At 46.2% G+C, this 23,741-nt stretch overlaps 3 protein-coding genes across 4 annotated transcripts; 2 read left to right on the top strand and 1 right to left on the bottom strand.

The window, feature by feature from the left end:
- The first annotated feature begins 1,476 nt into the window (after positions 1-1,476).
- On the top strand, positions 1,477-14,756 carry LOC6615901 (frizzled-3). 2 transcript variants are annotated; one of them, XM_032725456.1, is made up of 2 exons: positions 1,477-1,911; positions 12,948-14,756. In XM_032725456.1, exons 1-2 carry the CDS (start codon positions 1,687-1,689, stop codon positions 14,472-14,474), a joined length of 1,752 nt encoding a protein of 583 aa, XP_032581347.1. In that variant the 5' UTR covers positions 1,477-1,686; the 3' UTR covers positions 14,475-14,756. The 2 variants fall into 2 exon arrangements, with proteins under 2 accessions (XP_032581347.1, XP_032581348.1); XM_032725457.1 differs by lacking the exon at positions 1,477-1,911 and adding an exon at positions 9,190-9,699 and having other exon boundaries at positions 12,944-14,756.
- A 1,659-nt stretch (positions 14,757-16,415) lies between these two features.
- On the top strand, positions 16,416-19,955 carry LOC6615902 (protein O-mannosyl-transferase 2). The gene is made up of 10 exons (XM_032725041.1): positions 16,416-16,897; positions 16,965-17,048; positions 17,109-17,193; positions 17,263-17,367; positions 17,422-17,530; positions 17,592-18,373; positions 18,445-18,685; positions 18,754-18,902; positions 18,966-19,404; positions 19,539-19,955. Exons 1-10 carry the CDS (start codon positions 16,788-16,790, stop codon positions 19,730-19,732), a joined length of 2,298 nt encoding a protein of 765 aa, XP_032580932.1. The 5' UTR covers positions 16,416-16,787; the 3' UTR covers positions 19,733-19,955.
- On the bottom strand, positions 19,823-22,031 carry LOC6615903. The gene is made up of 3 exons (XM_002040235.2): positions 21,359-22,031; positions 20,500-20,811; positions 19,823-20,435 (listed from the first exon to the last, which is right to left on the bottom strand). Exons 1-3 carry the CDS (start codon positions 21,899-21,901, stop codon positions 20,025-20,027), a joined length of 1,266 nt encoding a protein of 421 aa, XP_002040271.1. The 5' UTR covers positions 21,902-22,031; the 3' UTR covers positions 19,823-20,024.
- Positions 22,032-23,741: the final 1,710 nt, after the last annotated feature.

Genomic DNA, 23,741 nt, shown 5'->3' on the forward strand with positions numbered 1-23,741 from the left:
GCCTAGACACTTGATCACAACGACTTCCGATATCCGGCCAAATGGCCCGAATGGATGGATGACGGACTATTTGCCGCCAACAAAGAGCACCCTATTACCACCACTGGACCAATCTACAGCAGAGGGGATCAGGCACTTAACAGACACCCGCTCGAGCAGCAAACAAAAACATAGAACCCAATGTGGAATGAGTGGGTAAACAAAAGAGGCTGCCTCTTCTTCGAGAGCGGCGGGGGAAGACCAAGTGCAAGTGCTTACATTAGCTATTATGCGCCATCCAGTCCGCTCCATTCCCACTCCCATTCCGCGTTCAGATCGATTTCTTTGATGATTCTTTAACGTGCGCATCCAAGTTCAAACAACTGGCGGATCTCGAGCACCAGCCGCACAAAAACAAACAAACAAAGCGACCTGCTCGTCTCCGGTTTTGTTCCTCGATTCGGGGGTACTTACATCGGGGATTAGCTGCGATGACAATTGAGAGATCTGAAGATCTGGGATCGGGGATCGGAGAGGGGGATCGGGCCGGCACTGAACGCTAAGTGGTTGTTGTAGTGATGTGTGTGTGTACCCTGGAATATTAGCTCCAGACTCTAAAAGGCAACATCTCAACGTGCAAAAGCTTGTCTCTGGCATCGCATATGTTAGCAAAGGACATCGATATCACTCATTAGTGGTTCCCAAGACGTCCCACTTACATAAGAACACATATAAACCGTGTTTTGATCATTATAATGCAAAAGCGGTTTGTTCGAATTTGAAGAAGTGAATCCGAACAGGTGGTGGTTACCTATCCGATCTAATGCCACAGATAGGGCCCTGGCTCCACAAGATCAAGGATCCGCAGCAAACAACAATATTTGCAAAACCCGTTTCGATCTGCGATTTTCTAAGCGGCACACGGGAAAAGCAACAAAAGAGGGCCAAAAGGCGCGGCACTCAGGAGGGGCAAAAATCTTATCTGGCTGCCGGAAATCAAAGCACACATCAAAGAGCGCCGACGCCGCCGTTTGCAACGTGTGGAGGTCCCGGTGTTCAATTGCATCCACCGTCCCCTCGCAGCCCCATCACCCCCCTCATCCTTCCTGCCCTGCCTTATGCTGGCAGCCCTCCACCCCTCCGTCCACAGCCTCCAGCCCACAGCCACACTCCCGCAGTCATTCAGTTTTGTTTGATGTTGCTGATGCGGTTGGTCGACTACCGACCGACCTCGCCTTACACTCGAAGAAAAGGCCATGGCTAAGTTAGACCTCAAAGTGTCGAAGTTGGCAGGTAACACTTTGAAATGCGCAGCTTTGAAATGCGCAAATATTATGCGAACAAGTCGCAAAACTTAAACTCTCAAATTAAAAAGATCTAAATGTAATTGTGTTACTGCCCGCCCATGCAAGCATATCGATACCTGGCTGCTCTATCGATAAACTGCCGATCCACCTATCGGCCACCGCATAGCATAGCGTTCGTTGAGTGTCGTCGGTGGTTCAGTTTGTTGGAAACAGTGAAGAGTGGTGGTTGCGTTTCGCAGTTCTTGAAGTGGAGACTTTACAAACCGGAGAAATACGTAAATCACTGAGAGTCGCACAGAAATATAAACACAAACATTTTTTTTGACGTGCCGCGAGTGACGTTTGAACAGAAAGCCCTGGAGTGGCAAACATGACCTCCTGAAACCCACTTAGCATCGCAATGTACGCCGCCCCGATCCTGATCCTACTCCTGCACCTGACTTGGGCCGTGGCCACGATCGCGGCCAGCAGTGCCGGCCAGAATGGCCCGGTGGCAGCCGGAGCAGGTCCTAACGGATTGCAGTGCCAGCCCATCGCCGTGTCCGCCTGCCAAGGCCTCGGCTACAACATGACCGCACTGCCCAACCTGGCAGGTCACACCAATCAGCTGGAGGCTGAGCTCCAGGTAAGAAGAGCCACGACCGTGAGCCTGAAGGCAGGCACGTCCCGGACCCTCGCGATCCCACGTTCTTGACAGGTCGGCTGTGGTGTGGCCCCTGAAAGTGATTCCGTCGCTTACGTGCGAAAACAAAAGCTTAAACAGCGTCTAAAAATAAAATAAGCAATGGCCAATAAGCCTTATGCCAGGCAGGTAAATTGTTAGCAAACTCCAGTCTCAAAACATCAGGCAGAAAGTCCTTCTAGATCCCATACTTTAAGGAGCACTATAAGCATTTGAACCAAACTGCTGATAAACTGTAGCGGAACACAAAATATATTAGCATACTTAGTTAGCATAATTAGTTATACTGAGGTCTATGTTGCTTGTAGTCTAGGCAGACAGCTTACCCTATAAAAGTAAGGACAGCAATCGCAGCAAATAATATAATGTTGTTTAAGAGTCCAAACTCTTTGCCAAACATTCGGAATTGTGAGTGACGGGCTTGTGGAGGGCGGCAGCGCATCAAAGAGGAACCGACAGACAGCCCACACTCCCACTGTTTTTTGGCTTTTCAGTATTACTAGTTTTACTGTCGCAGCAGAGATGTTGATGATGAGTAAATAATAAACAAAAATGTTGAAAGGCACACCAATATGGAAGATAGAAGTCATTTTGCGGGTTTTTGGGGGTCTGCATGAGACCATTTTAATATATAGCTCGCATTCATAAGCCACAGATCCGAAACGCCCATAGAAACCGTGGTGTCCCGTCATCGTACGCCCCCCGCTGCTCTGATTGTATTTTCTGTATCTGTATCTTTCGGGGTTTCATTTCCATTAGCAACGCTCTGGGGAACAAGGCAAAGCGGCAAAAACAATGAGAAGGTTCTTCGACTCGAAAGTTGTTTAGATACCAGTGGAAAAGAGACCCCAAGCAGACGCAAACGAGCCATTATCACTAAAACAAGTCAAAGGGCGACCCCTAATTGACGTTCAATAATGTCGTCTTTGAGTAAATGGTGCAATAAACCATCAACGTGAGTGATCTGGCTTTTGGGAAAAGCCTTTGTAGTTCTGGAATAATTCTCTGCTACTGCATGTCCAAGTCAACTGCGACCCAAGGTTTGAGGTCATCCCGCTCTCGCTTCGTAATTAACCGTGAAAATGGCCCATGAAAATTGCCGCTTTGCAGAGTGCGTGGAATGAGCGGCGGAGGAAAAGCCGGCAGAATCGGCAGGCCATTTGGTGGAAATCTCGAAGAACAGGCACAGAAGACGCTAGTGGATTGGGGAGACCTGAGCGATTGTGCCGACATTACAAATGGACACGAACAAAGAGCTGCCGCTGAGGGAAACTGTGCTGCACGCCAGCACTGAAAGAAATGATTATCGAATATATTTCAATCACTATTGCTTCGAGAGCTCGGGACTCGCTTTATCAATTTTGAAAACAACTCTCACACGACTAAACCTATTCACCAATCATTAACAAATCACATACATTACTAGTTGAACAATATTAGTACTGACCTGCCGGTGCTAACGCGATACTATCCCTTTTTTTCGCCGTGTACACTAGCGCATTATCATCGGTTCGGCATCGGCTCCTTTTGGGCTTAGCTCGGATAGCGGCTGTATCTATGTATCTATGTGTGCGCAGTCAGATCCATTAACACCTTTAATCCGGACTTCGGTTTTCTTTGAGCGTATCTAGCATTTTATGCCCATGCCCTCTTTTGGACGAAGAAAGTCAAATGTCGATATCGGTTACGTCGTGCTGCCACTTTTGCTGTGGCTCCGATGTCGATGCAAGGTGCAGGAGGCAGACCAATCTCGATTCTTTTGGGGGCTGAGTACTTCAGTTCTCAAATATATGTATACATTAAATCAATTCAACTATTTTTAACTGTGGGTCAGTGCGAGATGCTTCTCCAGGCTACAGAAGCTGCTTGCTGGTCATTCGCTCTTCACTGATTTCTATCTGGCTGCAGGTCTGAATATTTCCTCTTTGTTTTTTTTTTTTTTTTTTTTTTTTTTTTTTGTATTTTTAAGGGGCTCAGTGGTGCGCGTTGCCGCCTACTTTGTTTCATCGTGGCGCTGAAAAGAGGAAAGTAAAAGGCATTGTCCGATCTGGGAGTGGGCTTCCATGGTTTTCGTGGTTTTCTCGTTTTTCTTTGGCTTCTTCTTTGTTGTCCAGACGAGAGAGGGCAGTGAACATCGCGGCCAAATCTCAAGGGGCAATTAAGCAGCCATCCTGGATCTGAAGAAATTACAAACACACCGAATGATTTGAATGGGAACCATGTTAAACTGATCGAAGCATCTGGAAGCCATATAAAACACAGAAATCAAAGAGCCACCCCACCAAGCGGCAATAAAAATCATCAAAAGCTTCAGAGGATACGTTTGTACATACAGGGGCGTATTTACACAAATGCTCGGACTCAATAACAAAGTACTGCAGATCGCATGGTCGAAATGAGAGGCAAAGGTGAGACGAATTTGGATATGGAAGTTTACATATGCGTAGATCCCGAGATCCCTGTTCAATGTTTCGACTTGGTGAGGTGTTAAGGAAAGCTGAAGTGGAACTGCAATACATACACAAATATGATTCTTAGCAGTCGGCAATTGGAAAAACACACATATTCACCGTAAGACGTCGGCATGCCACGTGAAATGAAATTCTAATAATGGTATTTTGGCTGCAAGTGTGCAAGAGTGTACTTCTCCTTTGCCAGTTTTTCAATTTATCTTTTGTTAGTTGGGCGGTGAGTTTGTTTGTTTGTTTGTCTGTCTGTGTGCCTGTTTGCGAGTGGGCGTTGCAATCAAGTGCCAACAAAGTGCTTGTCGAGCGTTAATTACAAGTGAATTAATTGAAGGTGCGTCTTCGCACTGAGTTGGTTCCATAGATAACCATCTTGCGGCTGCCAGCGTTGCCTCAACTATGAACGGGGAAAAAAAAGCTCACCAATCTCGCAGCTTTCATAATGTTAATTAATAAAATTTCCAATAATATAAAACAACTTTCATAGCGTTGAACACCTGCGAAGAGTACGTCGCATTCTTCGCTACTACATTCATAAAGCCCAATGAAATTTGTGCCGTGGTAACCCACTTCCCATTGAACAAAACAGCATTTTATGTAAAGTAATTGTAAATATTTGAGCAAGGAATTATCTGACGAGCGAGAGTTCTCTGTGGAAAAACAAAACGAAAACAAAACTTCAACAAGACCGCAACCAAATACATGGCAGCTATAAAGCAACAACAGCAACGCCGACGATGGCGACAATAAAATTGTTTGATTTTGAAAATCAAAACCCATTAAGAATGCTCAGCCACCAATCCCAGGTGAAACGGGGTTTCAAAGGGGGCTTTTGATCTCGAGAACAGTGCGGTGCCCACAAGAATGCCGTAAACCTTACTTTTTATGAGAATTGCCTATGGCTTATCGCTCGCTAAAGGCCCGTATCAGCCGCATATATTTAGGCCGTATGACTTAACCTTAGCAGGGCAAAGTACACATATTAAGCCGATACCACACTATCAATATCTAACCGATATTAATTTGATTAAAGAAATTAAGTAAAAAGGCCATTTCGTAAGCATTCATCCCACCCCAAGAACTTACCTACCGGAAAATGTGACTCCAGGCTTAGTTCATAGATCTTCCTACGTATTTCCCACCGCCTTGCCAGTTAAATGGGCCGCAGTGACTGCTTCTAAATCCGAAAAGGCGGCTTACGTGTCATCTAGCGTTTATCTCGCAACTGTCATAATAGCTAGCATTATAAATTCCCGTTTCTTCGCTGTTCTTCCGATAAATAGAAACCACAACTAATATGTTTGCATTTGTCTGGCTATCAGCTTTTTCTATCGGCTGGAAAAATCATAAAAATGTGCTCGAAGAAAATATGGAATCCACAGAGTTAATCCGCCGGACGTTTCTGATAAGAAAAGCAACCTAGCGAACGTTCTTATCGGAACACAGTCTGCAAACGTCAAGCGCCAGGTTGTTGTTGTGCTATTTCAGCTACCTGGCTTACGTCCGTCCCCTAAAGCGAGATAGCACGCAGTGAGAGCGGGACGGTAGACCGCTCTGCTTTGTTTGCATTGTAATTATGGCAAGGGGTGCAGAGGCGTGAGGAATCCATCAGGGCGGTATTGAAAACGACTTAACGCTGATAGTGTCAAACTAAATGCAGAAAGCTGCTGCCATTACTTTTGTTGTTCCTGCTCAGCGCTCAGTGACTTTGAAGTCCAACGCTTGGCGAGAATACACACAACACTCAACCAAAGGCTTGCGCGCTATCAAGACATATAAACATAAAGAATACTTTAAAATTGATGGACGGATGATGTAAACGTATATCCAAAAAGTTTTTGAAGTGATTGTTGTTCATGCGAATTGATCTTTTCGCTGGAACTTGGGACCTGTCCTTATTCCATTCCCATAATGATGGGTAGGGCAGTTGCAATGTTGGCGAAAACAATTTGACAGGGCTGAAAATCAGACGAAGCCCAGATAAACACACAGAAAATACATACATGAAAAAAAAAACAAAAAACAATTAGTTCATTCCAGCAGTGGCGGTTTATGCGTTATTTTTTATTTTCTGCTGCTTCGGCTGCTGGCACACGCAAAAAATGCGGCAACGTTTTTCAAATGCCTTCCCAGCTACTCAGCGAATGAGAAGCGAAAGTGGGAAGCAGGAGGAGAAGGAGTGAGTTGATGGCGAGGAACGAAAGAAGAAAAAGCAGCAGGCTAGCCAACTGGAATGTCAGAGTCACTGGGGAAGTGGAAGATTAGTGGAGAATATGCTATCTATCGAATACACACTGTCTTGCTGAATATAAAAAAGCCAAACTTAACTTTAGTTTAGTATTTAACTTTAGCTAAATACTCACTTAAATTGATACAAACTAATATTTGAGCCATTAAATTCGAAAGGGTATCTAAAAGGTGCCAATAGAAAAAGCGTCCACTAAGCGACGAACCTCAAAGGCACGTTTGTGTCCTAAGTCTTTTGTTTCGCTTTTATGCAGCGCAGCAGGATGTTGGAGATGACGTTGGGATGTGGTTGTTTCTGGCGTGGTATTACGCACTGTTGCTGTTCTTGTTGTTCCTCGTAATTACATGGCAATTAACTTAATGGAACTGCGCCCCTGCGCTCGTGTGAATTCACCCGAACGCTTCCTTCCCTCGCCGTCCAACTCTGTGATCTCTTTCTTCGAATCTAAACAATAAAAAAGAAAGGGAAATAAGTAAAAACAGACGGCACGTTGCATGTAGAGTCGGCAAAGTGCAGCTTATTTCGGTAATGCCGCCAGACAAAATGTCAGATCAGCAGACGGCAGCGTATACATTACCTTCCGCAAAGCCAATACAATTCCACAGCCTGTCAGGTCTCCCTGTTCCCGGTTCCCGATCGCCAAGCTCTAAATCCCTCCAGAGACCGTCGAAGTATCTTTAGACGAGGACAGGACTGGTCAAACATGTGCCTACGTAGCCGCAAAACCTCACTGAGCCCCAGAGATCTGGGCCAGCTGAAGTGCCTTTGGGCCTTAAAGAGCCCCCGGCTCGCAGATTGCTGCCGCAGATTATCTAGCTTGGCAACGGAACGAAACAGCCGTAGTCAGCGACTTAAAAGCATTATGTGCGGTGAATACAGCACGGAATAAATTAAGTATAGTATTCTTACCCCCTCAAAATATCTTTGAAAAATATGTTCGGTCAATGATAAAAAGTATTCGGAATAGTATCTAAAAATATGTTACGGCAAATGAAATCTGTGGTGCATTTAAAAGAGTCTGTTACATTTTTCGGACAATTCACATTTCAAACCAAACATTCAATTCCTAAGTCAAAAAAAGTAGTTAATGGTGTGCCTTTCGGTGTTCGGCGGATGCCTCAATATCTTCAGGCAATTGGCGAGGAGCTCCTTTGGTGCATTCCGCTCGACGAAGTCTGCCTTTGAATGACAATCCACTGCAGTCAAAATGTCAATTAATTGTGAGACGACAGCCGTACGTCGTCGGCATCTCTTGACAGTTCTGGCAGCGATCACGTTGCGAGGGGAATGAAAAAGTCGGCTAACACGACTAGCTACAAAACAATCGATCCGTATCTTTGGAGTAAGGACAATCTAAGCTAGGGCTAATGAAGAATGACAGATCCATAGTATGCCTATCTGCATATGCCGGTCCTGATGGCTCAGGAGAACATCAATAGTTCGCGGTGTTTTACCGAACTTTGCATCGTTGGCAAATAAGCACCGCAAATGAAGTCACCGATCTAGAGTTATGAATCTACTTAGCAGCATACTACTTTATACAATTCACAGTCCCCTGCCAACTTTTCTGCGTTTTTTGAACGCCCAGTCATGAAATTAAGTCGCTAGCTGTGATCACCGTTCGCTAATTGCAAACGCTTTCGTAGCGTATTAAATCAGTCGACTTTGAAGTTGTGCCGCCAGTGAGTCTGGCTGACACTCACCTCTGAACGCCCCACCAGCCTCAGGCATCTGGCAAACAGCTGTCGATTCGCATCAAACCGCTCAAGTCCGCCAACGAGCAGCCAAACGGCATCTAAACAAAGCAAAGCCCAAACCAAATAAGCAATCCAAAAAAACTTAAGAAGATAACCGAGCGCTTTGGACACCTATTTACGTATTAAACTACATTCGGTCGAAAGATACACCCCTTTTAATTCAGCGACTTATCTCTAAGATGTGGTATATCCGCAGCGAATGAACTGACCAAACTTGAATTTAAGACGTCAAGAGGTGCGTCAAGGGGAGATCTCACTGTCTGTTCAACTATCCATGAGTCTTTGTCGTGTGTGCGGCCTTTTCAGCGGCATTTCGCAACACTTGTCACACTGACAGCCGGCAAATTGTTTGAGGCCTCCAATCCGCTTGCAAGTCGAAAGCCAAAACTAGATGCATCTGGCAGATACAGATATCGCTCACTCCTCCGGGAGGGGGGTTCCCCAAGTGGCGGCGGTCATAAAAAGGGGTTGGCTGCAGGGGGGTCTAAAGATGGAATGAAAGAAATCCGAATCTTTACTGCTCTCTATTTTTATACCCGTTACTCGTAGAGTAAAAGGGTATTCTAGAATCGTTGAAAGGTATGTAACAGGCAGAAAGAAGCGTTTCCGACCATATAAAGTATTTGTATATATTCTTAATCGGTCCGTCAGTATGAACCTCGAGATAGCGGGAACTATAAATGCTAAAAGATTGAGATTGATCATACATCTTATTCCTAGGGTTTGGAACAATTTGTCAAATTTGGAACAATCATCCGGAAAAGCTAGAGAAAAAGGAACACTTTGAAATAGGAAAATTTTAGACAATCATGCAACAGAGTAAAAAAAAGTAAAAAAGTAAAATGTCTGGAAGCGATATCGCGGGAATTAAACTAACCAGTGGACCGACGAGTCTGAGGAGCAGGATCCTTGTGAGAAACCTACCCCCTTGCACCCGTGAGGAGCTGTCTTTCCTCTGCTATTCCCTCGGCACAATCCTTGGCTCGCTGGTGATCGATAACCACGGGTTTATCCAGTTTGCTACGGAGAGCGAGGCCACCCGCGCCATTGAGGAGCTCGACCATTCTACCTTCAAATCGAATGTTATCCTTGTCTCGAACGCCAGCTTCCGTTCCGTTAAAGCCAGTTGCTGTGTCTATGCTCCCCAGAAAAAGAACAGGATGGTCGAGTGGTCTGATGCCGATGACGTTGTCGTCGTGGAGCGGAACGAAGATGAGGACGATGAAGACGAGGATGACTACGAAAGCGATAACGAAAAAGGCCAGGGTGACAAGCACGAATTGTGCACACACAAGAGGAAAAGATATACGAACTTCAAAAACACGAAGTAAAAGAAGAATAGTCAGAGTGCGTCCGAAGAGGCAAATCTGTAGAAAAAGAACACACATACACCAACTATTGTAAAAAACAGCGCACAAACTTTCTACAAGAGCACAAAAGCTGCCTTCAAGAAGAACAGATCGAACCTCTACAAGAAGAAAGCACCAACTGTATCCTGCACGGACACATCAACATAATTCATGCTCTGAAATAAAATGGAAGCATTCATCCTTCATATTTTTGTTTGTCTAGCCAATTTCTACTGGTATACCCAAAACAAACTTTTGCCACGCCTCTCTCTACACCTACCAAACGCCACCTTTTTCAACAATTTTTAAATATTTTCGCATATCTATCGATATCCCAAAAAATTATGAAATCGGGGAACTCGACTATTGCATTCTCTCTTGTTTCCAATTGTTTATATGTATACCTACTAGTAATACAGATGTTTGTCGTTTCTTTTGCCTTTCAATATAAAATGTTTTTATAAATGTTTCTATACCTCCTAATGCCGGCAATTCCCTACAAAAAAGCACGTATTCAATTCAAAGTGCCGCGAGCCATTTTGGTCTGCTTTTATTTTTTTGCAACGCAATCATTAATCAAAATCAAACAATCATTACGTTTGCGTTTAGGTTGTGAGGTGTCAACCTGACCATTGTTGTTGCTGTTCTGTGCCTTGTAATTGAATTTTGAAAAGGGGGCGGTATCAGGGGGTATCGAATTGTTTTTGGGACTGACAGACTTCACTGAAAAAGTGTGAAGCACGCTGCGAACAAAGCCAAAAGAGATAAAAAGAAGAAACCAAAATGAAAGGAAATAGCCGCGAGTCGAAAGGCAATAAGAAACTTAAGGGGGAGCGAAAGAAAACCCCAAATTTTAAGTTTTTTAAGTGAATTAACAAAATTATATTTGTGGATCCTATACAGCCGACAAAAATTACATTATACAAAGTCCGGTTTCCAAAGTCTCTCTTAAGCCTAAGTTTGTAATTTGTAATTTTCGTCGGGTGGACGGACGAGAACCGCTGCGAATCGCCAACATTTCGATGACTTTAGCGTCGCCGAAAAGAAAACAGAATACCGAACAGCTCCGAAAAAGAGGCAAAAATGCCCAAAGCGTTGCAGATTGCATTCGCTTCGCAGACTGGAGAGTCGGAGGAGATATGGGGAGCATCATGACCGAGGGGGGTGAAGAGGCAGGCAGTGCCCTTGCGCATTAATAATACATTTTAGACACTTGGCCAGCTTCTAGACACATTGGTTGGGGAGACGATGTTTTAGGAACGTAAAAACTATTTCCAAAGATTGCTCATAGTGTCCAGCTTATACTAACCAGTATACATATTTGCACTTACCTACCTAATAATACATGAATTGGATAATCGTCAAATTTGTTTTAACATGCATAAGAACGGACAGCTTATATGTTTTCCAGTTCAGTTAAAACTTGTCTTACCCATATCTTGATGAATACTATTAGGTGCACTTATTTCGAATTCGAGACCACTGTTCGTTCCTCACCTGTCTTGCCATCATTACATGGTCTGCGCGTCTCTCTCGCTCCGAGTCCTGCTCTCTCACTCCCACTCGTGTAGCAGAGCAGGTCTATTAGGCTGATTGCCGCTTCGTTTTTTGTTGGTTCGACTGGCTTTCGGGCAAGAAGATGATTATGGCGAAGGCGATGATGTGGTTCACTAGCCGGCTGCATCATTAAATTATTATTGCGGGCAGCCATTTTCCAGAGAGCTGCAAAAGCCTAAAAAATTGTAAATCGCGTGTCTAATGCTCCATTCGAGATGCCCGCCGGTTCTTGGACGCCGGTCTGTTTCTTTCTGTCCATCTTTCCATCCTTCCTTCCTACCTCTTCTTAGTTTTTTGGCCTAAAGTGGCTTAATTATACAACAACAATATGGTTAATGTTTGGCAGCAAACAAAGAGCTCGGCGAACGGGCCATCAAATCCTTGTCAAGAGTCCCAGTCCCCCCATGATCGGTGGTCGGTGATCGGTTCACCGGCTCTGAGTCTCTTTCTTGAGAAAACGCAGCTCGATAATTTAATGCACCTTTTTCTCTCCAGATTTCCTGAGTTTTTTCTTTTCCGTCTGCCCCATTTGTCTTGGGGAACTGGTTCTCGTTTTTTCCTGCCGCGCTGACTTGTCTAAAATTCCACAAATTCATAAATGTTGATCCGTCTGGTTCGTCATCGTCATCAAAGTCGGCATTTCTCCCTGATAGACAATGGACGAAGAAAGAAGACGAAGGAGCGCTGTGTCAAGGGCCTCGACTACCTGATACCCGTCGTTGACATTTAACATTGCATAAACTCGTTTTCCATCGCACAAATGGGACGCAATGATCTACTTAAGTTAAAAGGAACATTTTAGTTACGGCGTAAGAGTTTTCGCGTGAAAATAACAATAAACACACTTTAGAGTGGTTCGGCTGGATAGTTTTCGGATTAGTTGGAGTCAAGTCAAGAGGAGGAAACGTGGCTTCCTATGAAGTTATTAGATTGAATGGCTGGTAATTGACAATTAATTGCCATCGACAGCTGCAAATGGAAATGGAATGAGCTCGCAACTCACAAGCCATGTGTGAAGTCTGACGCAAGTTTTCACACCCAACAAAGCAACTTGTGAGATTAGTAATGGAAAATAAACAAGAAATTATTTAAATATCATCCGCATACAAAAATTACACCTTAAGTTTGTGTGATAAAACAAATCATCGAATTTTTCCAGGCATAAAGAACTTTTTTTTTCCAAATACTTTGCTAACATAATTAGCAAAATAATTCCCACCACCAACTTGTTTTCCAGATCGGACAACAAAGCAGTTAATCCAGAATCATTACCATTACACAATCGAATTTGGCAATTTTAGCTAATTTAATACTATACATTAGCCAGTGTAGGCAAACTGCAATTGTGTAATTTTGCTAATAGCAAACATTTGTTAGAACGTTAGAATGGTGTGTCGGTAAACATCAATGGAAGGCTGGGTTTTTATTGGATTTTTATTAGATAAACTCATAGATAATAGAATTGTTTAGAATCGAACTTATCTTCTGTTTACAGACAATTTTTTTGTATTTAAGGGAATAGCTAAGAGTTCTTCAGAATATTGTTTCATTTATTTTTCAGAATCACATTACTCATTATTATATCTCATTCCATTTTTTGCAGATTGCCAAGCTGGTGCCACTAATAGAATCCGGTTGCTCGCGTCGCGCCCGCTTTTTGCTTTGCTCGTCTCTGTTTCCGCTGTGCACGCCGGATGTGCCACGCCCCGTTGCCGCCTGCAAATTGCTGTGCGAGACCGTTAGGGGCGAGTGTATGGAAAACGCTCCGCCGGAACTGATGGAGCTGTGGCCTTCGTTCCTTAACTGCGACGGACTGCCGCAACCGGAGAAGCACGAGTTGTGCATGCAGATTCCACAGGAGGTGGTTGTGCCAGGCGGGAGTCCAAGTGGTCCGCCCACCACTGGTTCACCCGGCGTCGAAGATCACCCGCAGACGTACCGCTTTTGGAAGAGCGGAGCACCGCCCGCCTCTGACTTGGGTGGCGTCCTGTGCCCGCAGAACTTTAGCGGCAGCCCCTTTAATCCGGAGGAGTGCGTGCCCCAGTGTCAGCGGGACGCCTTCCACACGAGCTCTCAGAAGAAGACGTCTGAAACCCTCATCCTGGGCCTCTCGGCCGTCTGCTTCGTCCTGACACTGTTCGCCTTGGTGACCTTCTGGGCGGAGCCCACCAGGTTTGGCTACCCCGAGAGACCAGTACTCTTCCTGTGCCTGTGCTACAACCTCTTTAGCGTGTGCTATCTGGAGCGAATCGTGTTCCACAACCAAGCAAGGATGCATGACGTCGAGCTGCAAGGGCGGCTGATGCGACCGGGCTGCTTGCTGACTCCCCCATGCCTGGCCTCCTACATAACCACCTCCTATTTAAGCCTGTGTGCGGCCAGCTGGTGGCTGATATTCGCCCTGTGCTTCTACCTGTCCTCGCACAAAAAATGGTCCAGCGAGGCGCTGGAGAAGAGGTCCGGGCTGTTCCACGTCCTGGCCTGGGTGCCACCGCTGGCGCCCCCCATTGCCGCCCTGCTGCTGGAGAAGGTGCGTCCGAGTGAGCTGACGGGAATGTGCTACGCACCGGGATTCGTGGAGCTGCCAGCACTGATCCTCCTCCTGCTTGGGCTGTACTTCACCCTGAGAGCCTCCAGGTCTCTGCTCTTCCTGCAGCTGCAGTTGCAGCCCACCCTGGCCCACCACCGATTCGGGCAGATCCGGAAGCGCTTCGTGCTCTTCTCCCTGCTGTACTTCGTGCCCACGACCGCCGGCGTCGTGGCGGCTCTTTGCGAGCGGTACGCGGATTCAGTGCCCAGCTGCTCCACTCCCGATGACTGCCTCTCACCCACTCCGCTCAGTGCCTGGCCAGCGTTGGTTCGGATCTTCTTCCAGCTAGTGGGGGGAACGTTGACAGGGTTGTGGGTGTGGTCGCGCAAGACCTGCGAGAGCTACAGAAATCGGCTGGGGGCCAGCGGCACACCCACCTCATCCCTGATGAATCAAAGCAAGGCGGCCGGGCCTCTGCCCAAAAAGCATTTGTATACGAGTGGGAAATCCATGCTGCCCACGGGGGGAATCACTCCATTATATGCTGCTATTAGTTTTCACAATGTGCCCGTCTACAACCCCAACCAATCGAGAGTTTAGGCGATAAAGGATCCCGCATGAGGGGCTCTAGAAAAATCTCGAACCCTACAATTGTACATATAACATATACATACATCATAGAAGGCTATGAGCCCCGGTCAGAGAACATGAACATACGCTTAGTTTTTAAGCCCGAAAATGAGAAACTGAAATGTGTTAATAGCTTTATAGATCGCGCTAGGACTATTAATAGTCCTCTAGCTAGTCCTAAGTCTGTAAATAGTAAAACGTTTTATTCATAGTAGAATAAATTGTAAATAAATTATATGAATCAAAAATGAATGGCGTTCGAAGTGGACTCCAAATGCATTAGGACTTCAAGATAAGCAAGATAACCACTGCGCGTTCTCACGGCATCTCCGTCAGACAAAAGGCTCATCACTTCGCAAGCCCCGTCTCCTATATGTGGATTATTGATGCAAAAGTTGTCGCTGCAAAGAGCCAAGGGATGGTGGGGAGGAATTCGGAAGGATCGCTTAATTGCAACAAAATGGCCAATTTAGTTATGCTATTGTCTGCGCTCCGAGCCGTGGCAATTAGAAGGAAAATGCCTAATGACAGATCTCGACGGTGGTTGCCATCGGTTGGCGACTGGATATGCTCCTCCGCACCACCTGTACCCAATCCTCCACCTGTCGCTCTGCGTGTTCTCTCCCCTGTTTAGGTTTGTACATTTTGTGGACACTCCACGGTATAGGTCTTCTGTATGCGATTCAAGTACTACCTGTATTCGGACCAATTATACTATAGGCGAAATATAGTGACCTAAAAATATCAAACATGATGGTGGTAATGCATATAAATGATTAAATTACCTTAAAAACTAAGATTAATGTTTCACTTAGATGGGATCCTAACACCCGATTCTTTAGCGCAGCCACTTTCCCTGCTTTCTGGATGTTTGGTCTTCTCCGGAACACGGGTAATTCGTTTCAACCGAGGGACAATTAATTTGATTGAATCTGCCACACCGCATGCCGCGCCAACGAACAACGAATCCATCCTACAAATTGTCGGGCGTCGTGGCAGGCAACAAGCCGAAACACTGCGTCAACATCGGCACAATAGCAACAGCAACTGTGCAGCAAGCGTGCAATTAACTCTTGTGCGCCAAGATCAAAGCGATTAATGCGGCTCCAAGTTCCCAGACGAATGGACGGAGGCCAGGGCACTTGGAGCAGCGCAGCGCAGGGGACGGAAACGAAGACCCAGACGAGATGAAGAGGGACTGGATGGGGGAAAGGTATTCCAAGCCTGGTATGGCGCTGTTTCGTCTTTTTCATTCTCGCCTTTCTGGGCAAAACAAAAAGATATTGTACGAATAAGTTTTAGGGTCCTAATCATGAATGAAGGGACCTAAACATCTAATAGTTTATGTTTATGTTTATGCACGCAGTTAGGCCCAGGGCGGATGTAACATGATCGCCCACTCGAAGGCCACAAAGTATAAGTGCATTGCCCACTTGAAGGCCAAAAAGTATAAGTGCATGGTCAGCATTCACACGCCGACCAAATGCTTATTACATACGTACATACATAGCTCGCTCTCCCGATAAGATATATAAGATATACATAAGAACGCCGCTCCGACGCTGGCGTACCCGGCAGCGCAGCTACGCGGATTAGCTTAAGTCCAAATATATTCAAAACTGTAAAATCATACACTCTGTAGACGTTGAGCTGGCAGAACCATTTCTGCCTACTCTAAAACAAAAGAATAATTTGAAATAAATATAAAGTCAGCCCGACGGCTGCATTCAACAAAAACGGACTTGTGTTCTGAATTGGAGTTCATCATTACACTTTAAGCCAGACGTTCAGGAGGTAAGCTTAGCCAGTGTTGTTATCCAGGCCACGAAAAATACGTAGGTAATATCTGAATGAATTTTCCATAAAATCCCAGAAAATTGAAATATTTTACAGCATTTTTGCGATGTAGATATCTTCAAATATATTTTACCATTTCTCTGTTGAAAATATTGCATACTTTTAAGTGCAATGCTACTGCTTAGTACCTCCAGTATCCACCAGATTCGCTGTAGATTTTACAGAAAGACTGGTAACAAACTGGTTAAAGACCCGTCTTGGCCCAGATTTATCGATAGCCCGGGGGAAACCAGGTCCCCGATATTGTAAGCCCGATTTGTTTGGTCAAAGCACAGCCAAAGCCAAGTTGCAGACCGGTTTTGGCCAAGAAAGAAGAACGAAGAAAGATCGAGTCGGTCGACCAAAGAGAAAGCATGATCGGTTAGTTGTTGTTGACGTGTGCACCACTCTAAGAAGTGTTTCAATTTAAGCGGCCAAAACTATATAATGGCAGCAAGTGTTGTTAAAACCCCCAAGTGCCCCAGACGAGGATCTGTCAAAGATGTGGCCCAAAGCGCACATAGATCAGGGCCCACATCTAGCAAAGAGGCCAATTGGTAAGCGCGGCGAGATCAAAACAAAAGAGAATTTTACTGAAATTCCTCCCAAAAACCCCAAAAACAGGAACTGGTGGCTTCTTCTGGCCACCGTCTTCCTGGTGACCTTCGCCACACGCTTCTATAAGGTCACCGAACCGGACCACATATGGTAACTGAACCACTTTTAAAAGTGAGTCGCCGGACTAATAGATACTTATCTGTTTTACAGTTGGGATGAGACGCACTTTGGCAAGATGGGCAGTTGGTACATAAACAGAACTTTTTTTTTCGATGTCCATCCACCGCTGGGAAAGGTTGGATACCGATGATACAATACTCAAGCAAATCAGGCTAACCAATTTCAAATGTTTTAAAATAAATAGATGCTCATTGGCCTCTCTGGCTACTTGACGGGCTACAATGGAACGTTTCCGTTTGAGAAGCCAGGCGACAAGTACAACGAAACGCGGTACCAGGGCATGCGATATGTACGTGATTACAATCCCTGTGAACTGCGTTCTATTAATTGATCTCACCTACAGTTCTGCACCACACTGGGAGCTCTGATCATGCCCATGGGATTCGATACTGTCTACGATTTGACCCGTTCCCATGAAGCTGCTTTGCTTGCGGCTGCCTATCTTATTTTCGGTTAGTGTAAAGACGTGTGCTAAGTTAACCCTCTTATTTGCCGGCTATTTCCTACGTTTAGATGTGGGGCTCTTGACCCTCAACCAGTACATCCTGCTGGACCCTATCTTACTATTCTTTATGATGGCCTCCGTCTGGGGCATGGTCAAGGTATCGAAGTCCACGGCCTCCGGAGGATCGTACGGTCTGCGCTGGTGGTTCTGGCTCTTCCTCACCGGGACCATGTTGTCCTGCACGATTAGCGTTAAGTTCGTGGGTCTGTTTGTGGTGCTGTTGGTCGGTCTGCATACAGCCACTGAACTGTGGCTCATCCTCGGCGATTTGGAGCAGCCCATTCTGGAGACTGTTAAGCAGTTGGCCTGCCGGGCCATCACCCTGATTGTCTGGCCCATTCTCCTTTATATTCTGTTCTTCTACATTCACCTCTGTGTCCTTAACCGCAGCGGCAACGGAGATGGGTTCTATAGTTCGGCCTTTCAGTCCAGGCTGATCGGCAACTCCCTATATAATGCCAGCATGCCCAGAGATGTCGCCTACGGATCTCTGGTGACCATCAAGAACCACAAGACGGGCGGAGGCTACCTGCATTCGCATCATCACCTGTATCCCAAGGGATTGGGCGCCAGGCAGCAGCAGGTCACCACTTACACCCACAAGGACGAGAACAATAGGTGGCTAATCAGGCCGCACAACAAGAAGGGTCTACCAAAGGGCAAGCCCCAGATCCTCCGGCACGGGGACCTCGTCCGCCTGACTCACATGGCGACCAGGAGAAATCTGCACTCCCACAACGAACCTGCGCCCATGACCAAGAAGCATTTACAGGTCACTGGCTATGGCGAGGTGAGCACCAACATATTTTACGTTTTAATTGGCTGGGAAAGCTCATGTGGTACACCTCTGACGAACTTTAGTTGGGCGTAGGCGATGCCAACGACGCATGGCGCGTGTTGATTGTGGGCGGCAAGGTCAACGAAACGGTACACACGGTCACCACCCGGCTCAAATTCATCCACCTGCTGCAGAACTGCGCGCTGACCTCCAGTGGGAAGCAGTTACCGAAATGGGGGTTCGAGCAGCAGGAGGTGTCCTGCAATCCCAACGTGCGCGACAAGAACTCGCAGTGGAACGTCGAGGACAACGAGCACAAGTTGAGTAAGTAAATACTACTAAAATACTTTGGCTAATATTAAATTACTTTCAATTTACTTCCGTCCGTTCAGTGCCCAGTGTGAGCTTTAGCGTGTATGCGCCCGGCTTCTTTGCCCGCTTCCTCGAATCCCACGCCGTTATGCTTCAGGGAAACGCAGGACTCAAGCCCAAAGAGGGCGAGGTCACCAGCAGACCCTGGCAGTGGCCGATCAACTACAGGGTGTGCATAGCAGAAAAAAACAATTTTCGGTCAGAAGAAGTAACACTTTCCTTTCCTTTCAAGGGCCAGTTCTTCTCCGGCAGCAGTTACCGCATCTACTTGCTGGGAAACCCGTTGATTTGGTGGAGCAATCTGGTTTTCCTGGCCCTTTTCGTCACTGTTTTCCTGTGGAACGCAGTCGTTCAGCAAAGAAGAGCTGGCTTCGCCCGATCGACGGCCCAAAATCAAGCCCAAAGTCCCGATTCGGAGACAGTGGCCCAGGGAGAGGAGAGTGAGCACTCCACCATGGACATCTGCAGTTGCTGTACTCCGGTGAAGGAGAAAGTCCCAAAGGCAGTTCCTAGTGGGTCCCCGGAGGCACCCAACCCGGCGCAGTCTTTACGGGCGGCCGCCTGGCTTTTTCTGGGCTGGATGCTCCACTATCTGCCCTTCTGGGCGATGGGACGGGTGCTCTACTTCCACCACTATTTTCCGGCCTTGATCTTCAACTCCTTGCTGACGGGTAAGCAGATAGAAGCTGTGGCAAACTTCAACATTGTTTAAAAGCTAATTAACATTATATATGTGCCTAATACTGCCAATACTACACCTTTTACCGTTTGCCATTTTGAACTGATTTTAAATAATTTCGCACAGGCGTTATGTTCAACTACATTATGAGAGTTCTGCCCAAATGGATTCACCACGCTATCCTGGGACTGGTTCTCTCGATCCTGGTCTATAGTTTTGCCGCCTTCTCGCCACTTGCTTACGGAATGAGTGGTCCTCTAGCCAACGAGCCCAACTCTACAATGCACAATCTCAAGTGGCTTTCTACCTGGGAGTTCTAGTTAATATAATCTTAAGCATTTTGGGGTTAAATAATATTTTATTATTAATTTTAATAATCCTTGAAAGCTCCAGAACATAACTCGTATGCATCTTTGTGAAAATGAAAACTCCAAACAGGCAATTATTTATTATTTATGAGTAGATATAATGATTAATTTATAGAAACGCTTAACTCTACGTACTGTTTACAAACAAAAACAAAAAAAAAACATTGGTAAAGTAGCAAAATTCGCGATAAGCCTAAGGGTTAAAGGATCTGGGGATCCGTGTCCCACGATCCTGCGCTACCCATCAATCGAATATGCCCAGCTCATCAAAGCGACGCAGGGTGTAGCGCAAGGTGTCCGTGGTGCGGGGATTGGAAGAGAACATCAGCTGAACCTTCTTCTTGGCGAAGTCCTGGTCCGACAGCGCCTCGATGCTGATGTCGTATGAGTCCTCCTTCTTCATGGTCACCATCGGCAGAAAGGCGTAGGACGAGAAGAAGCCGTACAGCTCTCTGGCCTGGATCTCCTGTTGAATATCCGCGTAGCTGGGCACAAAAGCCGAGTGCATCCGCTCCAGGCTGTCCCTTAGGGAGGCGTAGTACGTCTGGATGAGGAACTCGCGCCGGTGGATCAGCACGTCCAGTTGGACGCTGCTGTTTAGGAAGAAGTTGATGTCGCAGCCTGGGCTGCCGAAGAAGCTGTTTTGGAAATCCACCTGGAATTGCAAAGAGCCCACAGATAGTGTCCAGAATTACAAATAATGGAGTCAAGACACTCACGAATATGGCATCGATGGGCTTCGTGGGCTGCTTGTCGTCGTATTTATACATGAAGTTGTTCACCCACAGGTCGCCATGATTTAGAACAGTGATCTCTCCGGGCAACGGCCGCCCGGTGGTCACGAGGTTCTCCTTGATGTTGTCGCAGTGGTGGTGCAGCTTCTCTGCCAGCAACTCGTAGCCGGCCCACTTGGAGACGACGTTGGCCAAAGTCCGGCACTGGAGGGTCATGAAGTTGATGAATCGCTCGTTGGTTCTGATGTAGTTCTCGTCCAGCATTCCGGTGGTGAAGTGCTCGCGAACACTGGGTTCCTGCAAGAGAGTCCAAGCCAATAAAATAAACATGAAATCAAAAAACTAAGAAATTCCTGCCATTTTTACCAATTTCTGATTTTGATTTGATATTTGCTTTAAAATGGCAAAGAGAGAGTGAAAATGTTCGATTCTTAAATGTGCTATTATAAAATGAAAAGTGCAAAATAAGTATAGTTATTAACCATGTTCTACTATGTGATGCACGTACAAAAGGTTCACTGTAAATGTATTTGACTGCATTTGACGTAATCACTTGATCAGCAAAAATCCCATTGATAGGGAGGGAGCATTGATTTTTTTTATTAGGTAATGCCCATTAATAATTCTATAATGAAATGAAAATCGCATTAATTGCGGATGAATAACATAGCAATGGCGAGGGAACATCCATGTTACTAGGACTTGAAATAATCTCTTGATTTTCATGTTGCTAAAGGATTTTATCGAAATTGTTCTACTCTTAATTTCTTTTCTCAATCGGTGGTTGTTCAATTTGATATGATTGATAGAAGTAAGCAATTAAAGGTCTCAACTTAGCACTCACCTTCTCGGCCAGCACCATTGAGCTGGCATGGAACTTTCCCAGCTTCTTGAGGATGACCACGCAGTGCTCCTCGTTGAGCCCGCTCTGCCTGCTGGCCAGCTTGTAGCCGTACTGGGTGAGGTCGTCAAAGACGATCGTTTGGATGGGCTCGCGGGTTGTGTACAGGCACTTGGCTCCGAACTTGGACCCGTCGCCGATCAAGACCTCCAGTTTGCCGAGGACGTCGAAGTAGAAGATCTTCTCGCGCAGATACACGGCCAGCTCCTCGAGGAACTGAGTGGCCGGCGTGATGGCAATACTCTTGACAATCAGGGCCAGCTCCTCGTCCAGCTGCCTCTTGCTGCTGCGGTAGAGGGCCTTGGCCCTATAGATTTTGCTGCAGTAGTTCTCACCGCCGCCACCGCTCGACTCGGAAAAGATGATCTTCTTGATGTCCACCCGCATGTCTCGAAGTCCGTCTTCAAGCGCCGCCTTGAAGAAGTCCTCGTTGAGGTACTTGGGAGGCTCGTGGCCCAGTCGCTTCTGCTTGTCGTCCAGCTTCATCTATCCAGCTGTCCTTTCTGGCTACGAAATAATACCACGATCTCTGGTTTTCAGGGGAGGGTCACCTGTTTCGGCGGTTTCTTCGACTGGGAAACTGCCGCCCCGCCGGCGCACTTATATATATTAAGCCCTTATCAGCAACAGGTGCTGTCCGCGGCGCAGTCGGCTTCGACCGCACCGATATTTGTCGCCGCACCATATCTCTATCGACGACTACATAGTATAGACCAGACCAAGTGCTCCACAGATGCAATTCCAGTGGGGGTGGGAGGCTTCAGGCTCACTCCCAGGTAACGAGAAGTAAAATAAAGAGCACCCAATATAGAGCTCCAGAACCTGGTTTTAGTTAAAGTGAGGCCACAACTGTATTCCCAGGGTTATTCCACCGGCTTTCAATGACTGTGTGCTGGCTTGAATTATAATCCTAGGCGCCCCCTAGTATTTTTGTTGGCTTATCAATCGACTCGACTAGATCCCATTCCGATCCGAAAACTCGGACTCTCATTTCTAAAATGCTGTACACATCGGTATCATCACCTAGGCGAGCGACGTGGTCGGCATACCTCGAATGCATTCGCACACAATATATATAGCGGACGCACACCTACATCTGGACACCTAGCCAACAATAACCACGGCCGTATTGCACATACCACATAACGACAAAGCAGATTGAGATAAGACAGATCTCGGGACTTGGGTACTCGTACTTCACCAAACTCCAAGATATGTTAAATGCTCATCTCGAAACCTGACTTCAAGAGAGTTCTGGGTGTACGCCACAATTGTAGGGGACGGTTGATGATCGGTGCACCTGGCTTGGGGCATCCGTGGAATACTAACTACCCAGATTACAGTGCTCAGCACGTGGTTGAATATTAATCTAGTCGGGGAGTGCTAATCGATTGTAATTGCAATTAATTACCAGGTGCGGCCATATTTGTAGCGCCAGCAATCCAAAAAGTATGCAAGGCCTAGTATGTTTAACTGGGCGTACTATCATACGCAGACCAACGCAGATCCACTAAATCTGTGGAATTCCAGAAAGCGGATTCTGTGGAAAAAGCTTGACCATTCGCCCTCGAATGTGATTTATCGTTAGATGGCACATTCCTGAAAACAAACGTGGAGTGCAATGTCTTTGTTCTGATTTGCTCATCAGCGATACATATAGACATTGCATCATGTTCGGGGCTTGAGCCATGGCCAAGTGGTTGAATATGGGTCTTGAGGCGCATGTAGGGCAAATCTAGATCCAGGTATATGCGATCCGAGCTCTAGAAGCCATCAGCACAAGCCGTCGGGTGAGTCAGGGATCGAAACTATACGTGCGAAAGAAGATTTAACTTGACAACAATGGAACTGATATACTCACATATCGCCTTTAATCGCGTCTGGGCGCCGTCTATTTAGTTCACCATGTGTCTGCTCGAACTACTTGGACATCGCCCTTGATCCCAGAATTCGCTTGCTCTTCCGATTGTACATACATATACATGCATGTATATGTGCCCACGTCTCGGAACTAATCTCAAATGACGTATTGAACTACAGAGTGAGCGATCTAAAATTAAAGGCACTCCGCTACAAAGTGGCCATGACAATGGTGAGGTGTAGCATCAGAAGCCACGATATCTGCATAGCAGATTTGGTTTCCGAGGAGCGTACGGCGACGGTCCAAATAATTGGGGTCGGCAGGCTATCAAATTGGACATCGACTGCCGTCCGTCGGAAGTCGGAATTCTCAATCGATATTCCAGAATGTACATATATGTACATACATACATATGTACGTATTCCGTTTGAGCTAGCTGTGGGAATTGGACCTTTAGGATCGGAG

The sequence above is a fragment of the Drosophila sechellia genome, chromosome X (assembly GCF_004382195.2).
Source record: "Drosophila sechellia strain sech25 chromosome X, ASM438219v1, whole genome shotgun sequence".
Classification (NCBI taxonomy): domain Eukaryota; kingdom Metazoa; phylum Arthropoda; class Insecta; order Diptera; family Drosophilidae; genus Drosophila; species Drosophila sechellia.